The 14,417-nt window shown below is 39.0% G+C and overlaps 1 protein-coding gene across 1 annotated transcript; it reads left to right on the top strand.

The window, feature by feature from the left end:
* The first annotated feature begins 1,495 nt into the window (after positions 1 to 1,495).
* LOC148113086 (uncharacterized) lies at positions 1,496 to 12,431 on the top strand. Its single transcript, XM_087872672.1, has one exon. It carries the CDS (start codon positions 6,093 to 6,095, stop codon positions 7,047 to 7,049), a length of 957 nt encoding a protein of 318 aa, XP_087728798.1. The 5' UTR covers positions 1,496 to 6,092; the 3' UTR covers positions 7,050 to 12,431.
* Positions 12,432 to 14,417: the final 1,986 nt, after the last annotated feature.

Raw genomic sequence — 14,417 nt, forward strand, 5'->3', positions numbered from 1 at the left:
GGGTACCCTCATCCCAGAAGCAGCAACCTCACACTCTCTCCTCTCTGCTAGCCCCCTTCTTCGCACAAGATCACCCAGCAGTGGAGACAGAAAGGGAGAAGGGGGCAGCGGCAGCCACTAGCATTGAGGCAAGAGTGCCACACAGAAATGGGAGCACACAGAAACACCGCACCCTTCTCCCTCTCCACTGCTGGGCGATCCTGTGCGAAGAAGGGGGCTAGCAGAGAGGCGAGAGTGCAAGGTTGCTGCTTCTTGGATGAGGGGACCCAGGAAGCATCTGGGTCCAGCTTACCCAGCTTCTTTTCCTCTTGCAGCCAGCTTTCAGTCTCTCTCTCTCTCTCTCTCTCTCTCTCTCTCTCTCACACACACACACACACACACACACAGAGGTTGGGTCTTTCTTTCCTCCCCCCCCGCCCACTGGAGACCTCTGGATTCCCTCCCCAACCCTGCCTGTACCATACAGGTACCACCCACACAAGTGGCATAGAGTTGGCCAGAGGGGAAGAGTGCGAGGTTGCTGCTTCTGGGATGAGGGGACCCGGGACATGTCTGGGTCCAGCTCACCTGGCTTCTCTTCCTCTCACAGCCAGCTTTTTTGAGTGTTTTTTGGGCCGATTTCAGGCCTTTTTTCAGGCCTGAAAATGGCCCTAAAACCGGCCTGGTTTTGGGGTATTTTTCGGGCCGTGTCAGGCCGTTTTTGGCTGGGAAAATGGTCTGAAAATGGCCCGAAAACGGCCTGAAAAACGGGCGGGGGTGGGCCAGCTGGTGGTCTGATTTCCCAGTTCTCCGAACCATGCAGAATGAGAACAGCCAGTTCAGGTGAACTAGTCCGAACTGGCAGCAGACCACCTCTGGTTTTGATTATCCTTGAAAAAGATGAAACATAGTTGTCAGAAGTATTGCTGAAAAAAAATTACTGCCATTAGTTTTGTGGAAGGTCTTCTTAAATCTAATGGGAGATTTCTGCAGAGTCACCACCACTACGGATAGTGTAATAAGCATATATTTTGGGTTTTATGTCGAACAATTCAGACTAGATATCTTTACAAAAGTTGAAAGGGGCACAATTTCTGTCACCCCAGATGTTTGCACAAGACAGCATGGGACTGACAGTTATACTGCAACTTGATACCCATAATCATATTTCTCTTATTATTCACTTAAATTACAAGAATTATATCTTTTCTTACATTCCAATTCACAGATCCAGTTTTGGGAAACCTGACTTTTTCACTGGAAGTTTTTAAGAAGAGATTGGAAAACCATTTATTTGAAATGGTATAGGGTTTCCTGCCTAAGCAGGGGGTTGGACTAGAAGACCTCCAAGGCTCCTTCCAATTCTGTTATTAAAATCATATTATTTTGTTGATCTAAAATTACTTGAAATTTTGTTGAAGAAAATATGATTTTAAAGAAGGGCAGCCCACCTCATTCATCTTTTAGAATGCAGTACATCCTGCCTAGCTCACTCACAATTGTTCAAAACTGACTTGAATCAATATTTTATTGCATAAACCACAATTGGGTTGATTTACAAACATAGTAGATCATGTTTTATAAATCATAGTACCTGCATTCCCACAGCTTGGGAAGCCAAATCAATCAATCAAGCTACTGTTATAGTTCTGCATAATGGATTAACTGAATTAATATATAGTTAACTGTGCTTTGAATATAACAGCATTATAAATAGTTTGTGTTCCTTCCAAATGCAAAAGAGTTTTCCACAGTCAAACTGATGTCACCAGGATTCACACTTGCTACATTATTATTTTTAGCTATTTAGATTTTTAGGTGTCTGCAAAACTTGGTCAGTCTGAGGTTTCAATAGATTAAAAGAAAAACACACACATATAATTTTCATTTCATACCAGCATTGACTATTAGTTCTACAGAGATATTAACTTATTGGATAAGCTAACAAGACTTCTGGGAGGTTCTTTAAACTTTATGTTTCAGTTTAATGGCCTTTTTAAAGATGCTGTGGTATGGCCATTTTCTGACCGCTACTCAGAACTCTGAATAATTTACAATGGGACTTTTTATAGATTGTACTGACTGACTTCTATTTTTAATCATTTATGCATAATAATAGCATCACTTTACATGCAGAATGGCTTCCTCAATGGGTATCCACATGTATTTATTAATAGTACTTTTACTATTTGCCAATTCTACTTCTGGCACTTTTACGAACTTAGAAATAATCCATTGAAAGTAATGTAACTGCCTCAAACAGTTACTTGCAACCTGAGTATCTACATATTTTTTTTATTGTATTGATATAATCAGCTAAGAACAACCAACATATACATACTATTTAGATGGAAGATTCAGTTGTTGAAAAAAGGATAAAGATAATATTCTTCCCCCACAGATGAGGGCCCCATTCACCTGGCCTCGCAAAAAGGGGTTAAACATGGCTCTATGGTCTTGCATGGAATACAAAGGAGTGTGCAGTTGTGGAGTTAACTAGTGCCATAAAAACCCTCCCTTTGACCCAAAGTTGCTTTTTCAGAAGGCAACTGGACTTTGTTTTTCCTTGAAGACATTTCGCTTCTCTTCCAAGAAGCTTCTTCAGTTCTGAACTTCAGAAGCTTCTTGGAAGAGAAGCGGAATGTCTTCAAGGAAAAACAAAGTCCAGTTGCCTTCTGAAAAAGCAACTTTGGTACAACCATGATCTGGATGACTGAGAATCTCCATAGACCTTCCCTTTCCTTTGTCAACAATTTTTAGCAGGATTCATTATTCTTTCCTCCTTAATTTTTTTTTTTTTAAAAAACAAGATACATCAGATTCACACCTTGAATTAAAATTGCACAACAAAATGCAAAAGGTCTGGGGAGAATTTATCATAATACAAGTTAATCTTATTAGTTCCCAGCAGAGCTAATGCCATTGACAGTTTGTGCAGATGGAAGATAGACATTAATAAAGACATTATCTCTTTTCCTCATCCAAATGAATATAGCCATAGTATAAGAGGGCAGATCAGGCATTGACTTTAACAAAAAAAACTATCAGTCAATGTCTTTATTGAATAATGACTATAAGTTGTTATTATAGTCAATATTATTGGCTGAGAGGTTAAAAATAATTTTGTGATAATTTATTCATGAGGATCAATCTGGGTTTTTACTTAAAGGACAGTTTAAAAGGATGGCATTAGAAATGTGTTGGGCATTTTGGAATAGTTGAAACTACATAATGAAAATCAAACAACAGTGACTTTCTTAGACAAAGAGAAGGCTTTTGACAATATGAACTGGGGCCTTTCTGTTTAAACTTTCAGAAGATATGAATTTTGAAAATAGAATTTTATTAAACAGGTTAAAATCAACTTATACTTCACAAGCACTAATAATTGTCAATTGTGTTCTAAGAAAAGCCTGTGAGATACAAAAAAAAATTTAAAAAGATAGGGATTTCTATTGTCTCTTCTCTGTTTTAATTCTTGAAATATTAAATAGATATATAAGACAAGATGACAAAATTGTGGAAGTAAAAGTTTTAAAATGAAATTTCTAAGTTTATAACATTTGCTGATGATTTGATGTTTATTTTTGAGGATCTTCTAAAGGGAATAAATACATAAATGGAAAAATTAAAAGAATTGGGTGCATTAGCAGGTTTCAGGATTAATAATCAGAAGACAAAGATTTTGACAAAAATATTAAAATAGAGGAACAGAAATTATGAAGAAAATGGGTTTTAAGATTGAGGAAAAAAAGTATCTGGGTATCACTGTGACAAGTATGAATTATATGTTGTTTCAAAAAATATATATTCAAAAAGTTATGATGTAGAATGCAGTTAAGATGGAAGAAACTACTTTTAGGAGAATGTCTGTGATGTAAATGAATGCTTTTCCTAGAATAATGCTTTTGTTTCAAACAATACTCATTTTGAAAACAGACTCAGCATTTAAACAGTGGCCAAGGGATATATCTAAGTTTGTATGGCAAAGGAAAAAAACCCATAAGTTAACAATATAAGATGATACAAGATGCATAGGAAAGATAAAAGTTGGGCTTATCTGATTTAGAATTGTATTTTGCAGCTTGCTGTTTGTCTGAATGAAGGAGTGGGTGAGAAATAGAAAATGTTTAGAATTAGAAGAACATGACTTGGATTTGTGTGGCAGGGATATTTGTAGTACAATAAAGTAATAAAGTTAAGGTTAATATAGACTTTAAAATTCATTATGTTAGATGTGCCATATTAAGAATATAGAATAAATACAAATCTTGGCTCACCTGAAAAAATCTTTGTGGCTCTCAAAACAAGACACATTTTATAGATGAGAAATCACAGACAAACACAAATGATTAACATACTGTAAAATATTGGAATTCTGTCAAGGGGAATACAAAATAAAATCATGAAAACAATGGAAAGAGACATAATTGTCAATGGTTTTCCTATTTACAATTATCAGAAAGATACAAAGCAAACAAAAATTTATGGAATTGAATATTCTGACAAATATTTTCTATATTCTCCGTTCAATTCAATTCAAACCTTTATTGTCAATGCACACAATGTGTACAATGAGATTGGATGAGTCTCCCTTAGTGCAGCCCCCCAAACACAAAATACATATCAATAACAACTCATAAGTGAAGGAAAGGGGGGAAAAAACCCCAAACCCAATAGATCATCCAGGGCAAATCACTTAATTTGCCAGGGATAGAAATGTATAATCTATTACACTGATAATACCTCACTCTATGTCAATGGATGAACTCATCTAGTGACTTCATGTAAATGTTGAATAGAAGAGAGTATCAAACCCTAAGGCACCCCACAGAGTGGAGGGGGGGCATATCACAGAGTAGTGGCTGAGGGCACAATCTCTCCTCCCTAATCAGCATTGCCTGGTATTGATTCTGTAGAAAGGAGGGCACAAAACAATGCAGTTTACTCTCTATACACAGAGCAAGGATACCATGGTGTTTAGGACTTTTAAAGCTCAAAAGCCAACTTGTACCATCCAGATGCATTTGAGTGTCAAATTCCCAGAGGTGGTATTCAGTTCTGGAGAACTGGTAGCAGAAATTTTGAGTAGTTCGAAGAACTGGTAAATACCACCTCTGACTTGCCCAGCCCCCATCTATTCTCTGCCTCCCGAGTCCCAGCTGATCGAGTCCCAGCTGATCGGGAGGAAATGGAGATTTTACAGTATCCTTCTCCTGCTACGCCCGAGCCATGCCACCAAGCCCACACTACGCCCACCAAGCCACGCCCACAGAACCAGTAGTAAAAAAATTTGAATCTCACCACTGCAAACTCCAGAATTCCCTGCAACAAAGCCTGACCAAGGGTCATGCTAGCTAGGACTGCAGTATTGGTTGCAACAGTTAAGATGCAGTTAAATTGAGCTCCCAAGCAGTTTGCAAGCATTCCAAATACATCAGAAGTGGGGAGGTGGGCCAGAAGACAGAATTTGCTGCACCGGTACTAATGGTATCAGATTTTCCACCCTATATTGGAAAGTCGGTTTCACACTTTTATATTTTTGCCTTTTTAGCAGCACCCAGAGGCATTTCTACGCTAAATTGCAGCCATTACTTTTTTTTTTTTTTTAAAAAAAGCACCAGAGTGCACTTTGATGTGTGTGTTTATCCCAATTGTTGCCTTGTTTTTAGGCAGCTTCCGGCTTTCCTCCCTGAGGAAATGAGATCATAAGGATGCTCTCGGATTTGAAGGGAGTGGTGTCGGCGGGGGCCCTGGTCGCTGTCTTGCAGCTCAACCACTGGGAATCCGCACGTCATAGGGCAGTTCCTGGCTGGAAAACAGCATTCAGTAGCGAGGGAAAAGGGAGTCACCATCGAATCAAAGACATCCAGAAGGGCTGCACCGTCGCCAGCAGCAGCGGGAGAGGCGAAGCACGCACTACTGCGGCCGGCTGCTCCTGCCAAGAAGCGACCGAGCTAACCCAGAAAAGAACTGAGGAAACGCCAGCAAGCAAACAAAAGGGCTAAACTCCCTTGCCCGCCGCTCCCCTCCTCCCCACACCCGCCCATCCTGCAGAGTAAAAGCTTAAGAGGTGTGAAGGAAAAGATCCCTTGAAATAAAGCGATGGTATTATGGCCAAGGAGGAGCAGCAAAGCGGCGACCAGACTAACAGTCTACAGGGAGGGACCCAGCAGGTTCAGGATGGCGAGAAGGAAGGAGTCGGGGAAGACCCGGCGAAGGGCAAGGCTCCCGCAAGCAAACCGGAGGCTCCTCTCACTTCCGAGGAGTACGAGTGCCGGATCTGCTACAACCTCTTCGACCTGGAGCGCCACGCGCCCAAACTGCTCGAGTGCCTGCACACTTTCTGCCGGGAATGCCTCAGCGAGCTGTACCAGCGCGGAGACCATTCGCCCCACTGCCGGAGCGAGGCCAGCAGCAACCTCAGCGGCTATGGCGCTCCTGAACTAACCGATGGCGGTCGCTCCGCCGCTCCTTGCATCACGTGCCCCGTGTGCCGACACTGCACGGCCCTGCCCGAGGGCCAAGTGCAGAGCCTGCCGGTCAACACCAAGCTGGTCGAAGCGATCCTGCTTCAGCTGCGCGGCTGGGCGCCCCTGCTGCCCGAGTTGCGCCCGCAACATTTGTTCTTGCCGGTGGCCAGGCCGTCCCGCCAACAGTTCTCATCCGAGCGAAGCCTCGGCGCGGAGACGCCCTCGGGCACTGTCTCCATACGGAGCGTCGGAATGGAGACGTACATCGAAGGGCTGGGTGGCGGCGGCGGCCCCGTCAGCAACTGCGCGGCGAACTGCAGGAAGAAGGCGAGCTGCCTGTGCTTCGTGTTCGCCGTGCTCGCCATGGCCTTGCTGGGCTTCGCTTGGATGGAATGGCTGAACGGGTCCATCTTCCTCGGGATCGCTCTCCTCCTCCTCTTCGCCTCCACCATGCCTTTTATGTACAACTTCAGGATCCGCAGCGAGCCGAGAACAATCTTTTTCACTCGAGCAGGAGGAAGCGGTCTAAGGGAAGGGCCCTCTTGCCGCAGCACTCCCGGAAGCCGCTCTGCGGTGGACGAGAGGAGTCGCTGCTAGGCCGGTGCCGGCTAGGAAAGGCGCTCCCCAATTTTTCCATTTCTTTTTCTGGAGGGCTTGAGAGACTGCCTGGCATGAATCAAAACAGCAGCTGAAAGTTCCACACCTATTTTTTATGCTAGGAGGAGGAGAAGAAAGAAAGAAAGACAGAGAGAGAGAAAAGAAAGAAAGAAAAGAAAGAAGAAAGAAAGAGAGAGAGAGAGATTCGGGCCTCCTTTTCCTGAATGCCAGGTTGCTTGCTGCACCTGGGCAAGGGAAAACAAAACACTGGGCAATTGTTGAGTGTTCTACTCTAGAGAGACCTGGGGTCAGTGCAGGCATGTTCAAAATATTTTGCTGCATAATATAGCATCTTTTCCCCAATCATGATTCAGAAGCCAACCTGACCAATAATGAACCCTTTTTTAAACTCCTCAAAGTGTTCTGTACCCCACTTGGGGACAGCCATGTAGCTTAAAGAATTCAGGACAATGCTCACAATTTGGTTCTCCAAAGATCTTGCTGAAGTGGCCGTCTTACTTTGCCTAATGAAGGGATAACTTTAGATGAATGTGTGGTAAGAAAAGTAGTTAATACTCGAGGGGGGGAAAGTCTCCCCTTGGAAAGATTGCTGCATTTCCCCCTGTGCCTTCACAGCTTGTATGATAGGGTGGGGATCATCAGTTGTAGCTGTTCTAGAGCACTTGCTATCCAGTGCAGGCTACAAGGTTCAATTTTTTGGCATCGTTGACTTTTTTAAAAAAGAAAATGGGGCATTAGGCGTGTGAAATACTATGAAATGCTTTGAAATTATACCAGTGACTAGCTAATATTGGCCCAAAATCTATAGAAATGAGGTATTTCCACTTGTAATGCAGCTGTTAAAACATATGGAATGGGTACAGAGGAACTGACATCTGCAACCTGGCTCTTGTTAAAAGAATAAACAGGTTGTAAAGCTTTTAGGTAAATGACCTCTGCTGTTGAGTTGGTTCTGAATATGGATTTAGTTCTGACATCTACTTGTGCCAAAGTTCTGCCTGGGAATATACAGTATTAAGCAGAGCGTGCCTCTTAAGTTTATACTGAGTGCCTTTTCTCCCTGCTTTTAAGAATAATCTCACACATCTAAAAATAGTGAACATGATTTCTAAGGAAGGCAGAAATCCCTGGTAACTCAGAAATTGTGCACCACTTCTCCAATCAACCAAAAGATGTAATGGTCTGGTTGGGTGTTTCTTACATAGAACTCTATATAGGTGGTCATAACAATCTGTTACTGTTATACAGATATGGCAAGAATGTGGGCTAGTCCATTTAAAAGGCAGCTCTTCAATACATTCTTCTGATATTACGTTCTCTTATTTGTTTATTCTGAGCAGGAACAAGCAGACTAGGTTTTTGCAATTATTTTTTTAATTAAAATCTCTTGGTCCATTAGCTGGATGCAGACTCCTAATAGAAGTTCAGAGGGTAGGTAATCTCTTATGAAACAGGTGCCTGTGAACATTAGGATTGTGAAAGGACTAATCTGAATTGATCTTGCAATGCTTAAACAGAATCCATATTCAATTTTCTGTCACACTTGATTTCAGCAATGTGAGGAGAGAGCCTTTACTGGGTGTGTCTTTATGGAGGATAGATTCCTATCAACGATGTTTTAATTTAGATTTCTGCACTGGATATGGAATTGAAATAAGTAGTCTAAACTAACTGTTCAAACTCTTTGATTGTTTGAAAACCTGGAGCTGGAGTTTAAAATTCTTGAAGAATATATTTTGAGTTTGAACAAAAGGTGTGCCATTTTTTTTCTTTAAAAAATACTTGTTTTTAAAATTCTTATTAAGGCTAATTTCTGGTTTTGCTATAATGTAGCATGTATGCTTTGTCTTAGCATTTTGTAGGAAACCAGTAGTTTTAAATTCTGATTTACTAATAAGAAATCCTTTATTATTTTTTATTAGCGCAGCGCATGAATCACAAAAAGATAAATTCAATTGGAAACTTAGAATCAATTTCCATCTTTAAAGATAAAAATTGATTTATATAACTTCTTTAATTCATGTTGGGACTAATGCAAATGCTAGTCTAAATTCTGACTTGTTTCTAAGCTATATGTTGCTTAATCATAACCGTCAGTTCACACAATATACTAAACAGCAAATGAACAAACCATGTTATGATTTAGAATGATATATGAACCCCGAAATTGGGTCTTACTCAGCAAGCTATATAAGAGTCAAAACATTGTGTTGGGTGCTATCCAGTTCTATTAAACCTACTGAGAAAGTTTATCAGTAATTTTCTCAAGATATGGATGGAACATTTTATGTAAAGAGATATCTGAGAAATTATTATAAAAATACAAAATGCCTGTATGCTTTTAATATGAGAAAGTGTTAAAAATAGTAAGTTTGCACCATTCTTTTTTTTTTTTGCTTCAGATATTCATATACAGATTCTTTATTTTAATAATTATTTAAATGTTGGTTGATATCAGATGAATGCACAATTCCTTATTGGAAAGTATAGTTTTTGTTGATATGGAATGAAACTCAGATCACATATGGAAATCATTCTTGATTCTACTATGAAAGGGCTAATTTCTTGCCAATAAAAAGCCACTAGGCCTCATATCTATGTCCGTACTAATGATTGCAACTCCTTGGACCATCTGTAGGTGAAAGAATTATAACAGACCATGAGCATAGTTTTTTATAATATTTTTACTTCAAATATAGTGTCAGCTTACATATTTGAAAATTAATTAATTGATGTTCAAGCCATGCTTGAATCTAACTGAATGACAGCTATGTCTATATGTACATTGGCTTTGTATATACATGTGATTTAGAGCCATTCTACATATTGCTTCAGCATACATTTGATAAAATTGTTTTTGGGCTGTACCATTTTGGACACAAAGCTGATATACCATTGATTTTTTCACTGGGTTTATAAAAAAACTACAATGTAGTTGGCTCAGAGAGTTATGCAGTTTTAACCAATGTACATAATTAATTATGGTTTAGGATATAGTGTGAACCCAGGAAAATGGGTTTATTGTTAAACCATGATTCATTTAACTGGCTTATTGTTTTACAAATAAATCTTTCTTATAAAGACATATGCCATATATGATGAAGTTGGGGGGAGAGAGAAAGAGCTCAACTAAGCCAAGAAAAGTTCTGGTATCAGTTCAGGTTTTTTTACTTGCCGTGCTTCACTAAGAATGGGAAGGAATGGCACTGCATACCAAGTGATCTCAGATAGGCAGATAGCATTGCATAGAACAGGCCTAAAATGGCTATGGTGAAATTAATATAGGTTAAGCTTGTTTTACTTGTTTATTTAAATTTACTACTGACTCGGGGAGAAGATGGAGACAATTATATTTTTTAAAAAACATTGTAGAAGTCAAAGGATTGAAGATACACATGCACACACAAACATACTCACATGCATGCATGCATACACACACACACACAAACTTCAGTATTTTGGATGTATAGAAGCCTCTTGCTTTTATTGCTACTACATGAAAAAATCAAACTTCAGCAGTATTTAATAGAATAATAAAATAATGCATGATTTTCTTTCCTTATCCTGTAATAGTGAATGGATGTTTACATAACACTGGATGACAAAGGTTTTGCTTCCTGAACACTTTTGGGTGTATCTGATGGATTTCTGGCTTCTAATCACAAAATTTAACCTGCAATGTTCCACATTGTAGAAATCTTGTTTTTACATACGGTAATTGCAATGTAAGCTCTTCAGTGCTTGTTGGTTATGCTGCACATATGAAAGAAACATACAAAAACATGGAACTGTTGTTGAACGAAATACAATTGGAATATCTGTGAAGAGCTAACAGTGACTGCTGTTTGGAATGCAGTTTGGATATATTGAGTACTATTATTAAATATGTGAACGGGACAGCCATGCAAGATAGTCACATTACATTAAAAAGAAATGGCCAATCTAAGATAATTCCATTCCAGCTCAGAAAACCATGGCACATGAAACACTTCAACAAATATATTTTTGCCTCCACTTCACTTAAACTCTGACTGAAATTTTTGTGAAAGTGATGAACTAGGAAAGTGAAAGCTTTTGTTATTTGAGAGTTGCTATTCCAGGAATAGCTGATGCCAGGATTAAGAAAGGCATTTTTGTTAGCCCACAAAACAGATACGTTATCAATGATAAGTAATTTGAAGATCTGTTATGGGGCCAGAGAAAATCACCTGGAAAGCAGTCAAGGATGTGCTTGAGAATTTTCTTGGCAAGTACAGAGCACCAAACATACATTCAGCTGGTTGACTAACTTCTTACAGCATACAAGACCATGAAGCTCAACATGTCACTGAAGATTCATTTTCTGCATTCATACTTTGACGACTTTTTCAAAAATCTAGATGCAGTCAAGAGATGAACATGGTGAAAGTTTTCTCCAGGGCATTGCCACAAAGGAAATGGTATCAGGGCAACTGGAATAGATGACTATTCCAGACATTGCAGTAAGATGCATTGGGCATGGAATACAAATTAAAATTAACAACAAAACACTTTTGGCCCTGTTGAATTCATGCAGTGTGTGAGAAACATGCGATTAATAATGTTACAATCATTAAAATTTACTTTCATATTTCTCAAGATGCCTACATGATAAAGTCATTCAAAATTGTATTTATGTTCAGTTTGAAGGGTCTATCATAATACCAAAAGTTTTTCAAGAAGCAAAACTTTTGAACAAAAATTGTTCTCCAGTGCAATCATTTAATAATGACAAATGCTTGCTTTCTGCATCAGAATATTTACTGCTATTCAATCAGTTAAAGAATATTGTTCTGATAAAGGCTCACCTGCTGGCTATTGATGAAATGTGTTACACTCCAAGGAATTATGTATCACTGTTTGTATAAACTTGCTCACTAGACAGTCATAAGCTTAAATCCAACTTTCCTCTTAACAGTTACATGTGAGAAAATATCCTCTATCTCAATATATTGCCTTTAATATCCTTGTACACTCAAAAGTGCATTGACTTCTTGTTTATATGCTGGTAGAGCCAGATCAGGGCCTTCAACGTTCACTCTATAATAAGTAAAATACAAAAGCATTGTTTGTATATTTATATTGTGCTTAAGATGGTTTCTCCTTTTTAACATGCTGAAGTGCTATGTTGTAAATTTATACCTAAGCATTTTGTATTCAGATTTTTCATAAATAATTGTGCATTTAAACTGCTAAGGATTGTGCAAACTGTTAAACAGTTTTGGATGTTTAATACTGTTATATGGTGAAAGTTTTTTGATGCTTGTTTTTTTTATCATTCATCTCAGTTTTTCAATATGAACATGTGTTTCATGGCAACAATAAACTATGAGTGTGATTATATCTCTGTATTCCCAAATGATTATTCATTACCCATTTCCTTTATATTGTGTTAATTAAGCTATTTATAAGATATAGACCCATTATGATCAATGGATGCTTTCTCAGTATCTGAGAATAATTAGATGCTAAATATATTTAAACTGAAGCTTGGTCTAAATAGTATGAAAATGTTGATAATTGGAACTTCTTGAACAGTGTACCTACCTATGTGTATGTTTCTTTGTAGTAATAAAATTGCTCAGCTATCTATCACTAAGTTAGCTGAAATATAGGAAGAGGAAGTCCAACAAACCACAATGTCATGTCTTCTGTGGCACACACTCGTAAAATTTCATTTGTAAAATGAGCTTAGCAGAAAATGCAGAGACAATTTAGAAAGGCAATTCAAGGGTCAATGATTTCTGTAGAAGAACATGAGAAAACTTAAATTTACATGGCCTTAAAAACAAAGCACATATTTTTACTTGTAAATTTCTGTAAACAAATGATGGAATCAAATGAAACTACTCCCAATAGTGTTGACCCAAAGAGAAGAGTTAGATCTTATTGATTCCAAGGAAGTGACTTCATCCTCAGAGCTGGGTGCATGGCTCCTTGTTCATCAGATTCATGTGCATTCTGATTGGTTAGGTTCTCGTGAAAGTGACATATGATTGGGTCCCGATTATAATGAATTCATCCCCAAGTGAGGAAGTTGCCCCATCCCTCTCTTCAGAAACTCATTGCTCAACCTATCCTGTTCCTCCTTGTTGACCCCTGATGTCATCAATCATTTTTTTCTGGACTGCCTCAGAGGGTGGGAGTGGGAGTAGTGGTTCTGTTTCCTTCACAGATGCGTCCATTTGGCACTGATGAAAGAGGTCTAGCCCTTGCTTTGTGTGATACTTTAGAATCACCCTTTCTCCCTTTTCCTGTTTAACATCTATTTGAGGCCACTGAATGAGATAACCCATCAGTATGGGATTAGGTATCATCAGTATGTTGATTATACTCAGTTATGTATCTCACCCACAGCTGGCCAGCAATTACTGATATTGTGTCTCAGTGTCTGTAGACTGAATTACAGACGGGGGAAAACAGGATCATATTCAATCCTAGAAAGACTTAATGTTTGTGGATTTGGGGGCCTCCTTCATCTGCAATTTTTTTTATTTTTAATTCTAGATGGGGTTGCACTGTATCAAATCTTGTACACAGTTTAAGGCTCACTTTAGACTCATGGCTCCTGCTTAAAGACCAGGTTACAGCTGTGGCTGAGGGGATCTTTGCACAAATCCATCTTGTGCACCAATTGTGCAGATTCCTACACAGAAAAAACCTACTCATGGTCATTTATATTTTGGGCTGTCTCATCTGAATTATTGCAGTAACTTTTACATGAGGCTGCCCTTGAAGACCACTTTAACTTATTCATTATGCAGCAGCGCAAGTAGTTCTGGGTGCACCTTAATATACTATGTAATATTGTTATTTCACAAGTTTCACTGTCAGTGGGCTTCCAGATGCAATTCAAGCTGCTCACAGTAACCTATAAAGTCCTTCGTAAGGTTTGATGGAACTGTCTAGGGAAATTCTCAATTATTCAGGTCAGTTATCCCAAAGATGCTTTTCAAAATGCAACTGGACTTTTTTTTTTTTAAATGTTTCACTTCTTCATTTTCAAAGAAAAAACAAAGTCCAACTGCATCATGAAAAGCACCTTTGAGACTGATGGGACTGCTGTGCACTGGGTGCTGTTACTTAAGTAGGCTCATCTCTGGCATCCAGAAAACTTTATTGCTGCACCAAACCCTATGGAATAGGGTGCAGTCACAAATTTGCATAGGCCTGACCCCATCTGTCTTCCAAAGATCTGAAGACAGGGCTCCTCCCACAGGCACTGGTCAGATGGTTTGGTGAGTCTCTTGCTTGTTTTTGGTTGTTTGGATTACTTTGAAGCAATCTGTTTCACTTGAGTTAATTTTTTTGTTTTTGTTTTTAGTTGCA

Source organism: Pantherophis guttatus, chromosome 6, assembly GCF_059756535.1.
Source record: "Pantherophis guttatus breed Tessera chromosome 6, ASM5975653v1, whole genome shotgun sequence".
Lineage (NCBI taxonomy): Eukaryota > Metazoa > Chordata > Lepidosauria > Squamata > Colubridae > Pantherophis > Pantherophis guttatus.

Excerpts from the sequence above, each read along its gene's own strand:
- LOC148113086 (XM_087872672.1), top strand. The coding sequence starts at position 6,093 with ATGGCCAAGGAGGAGCAGCAAAGCGGCGACCAGACTAACAGTCTACAG.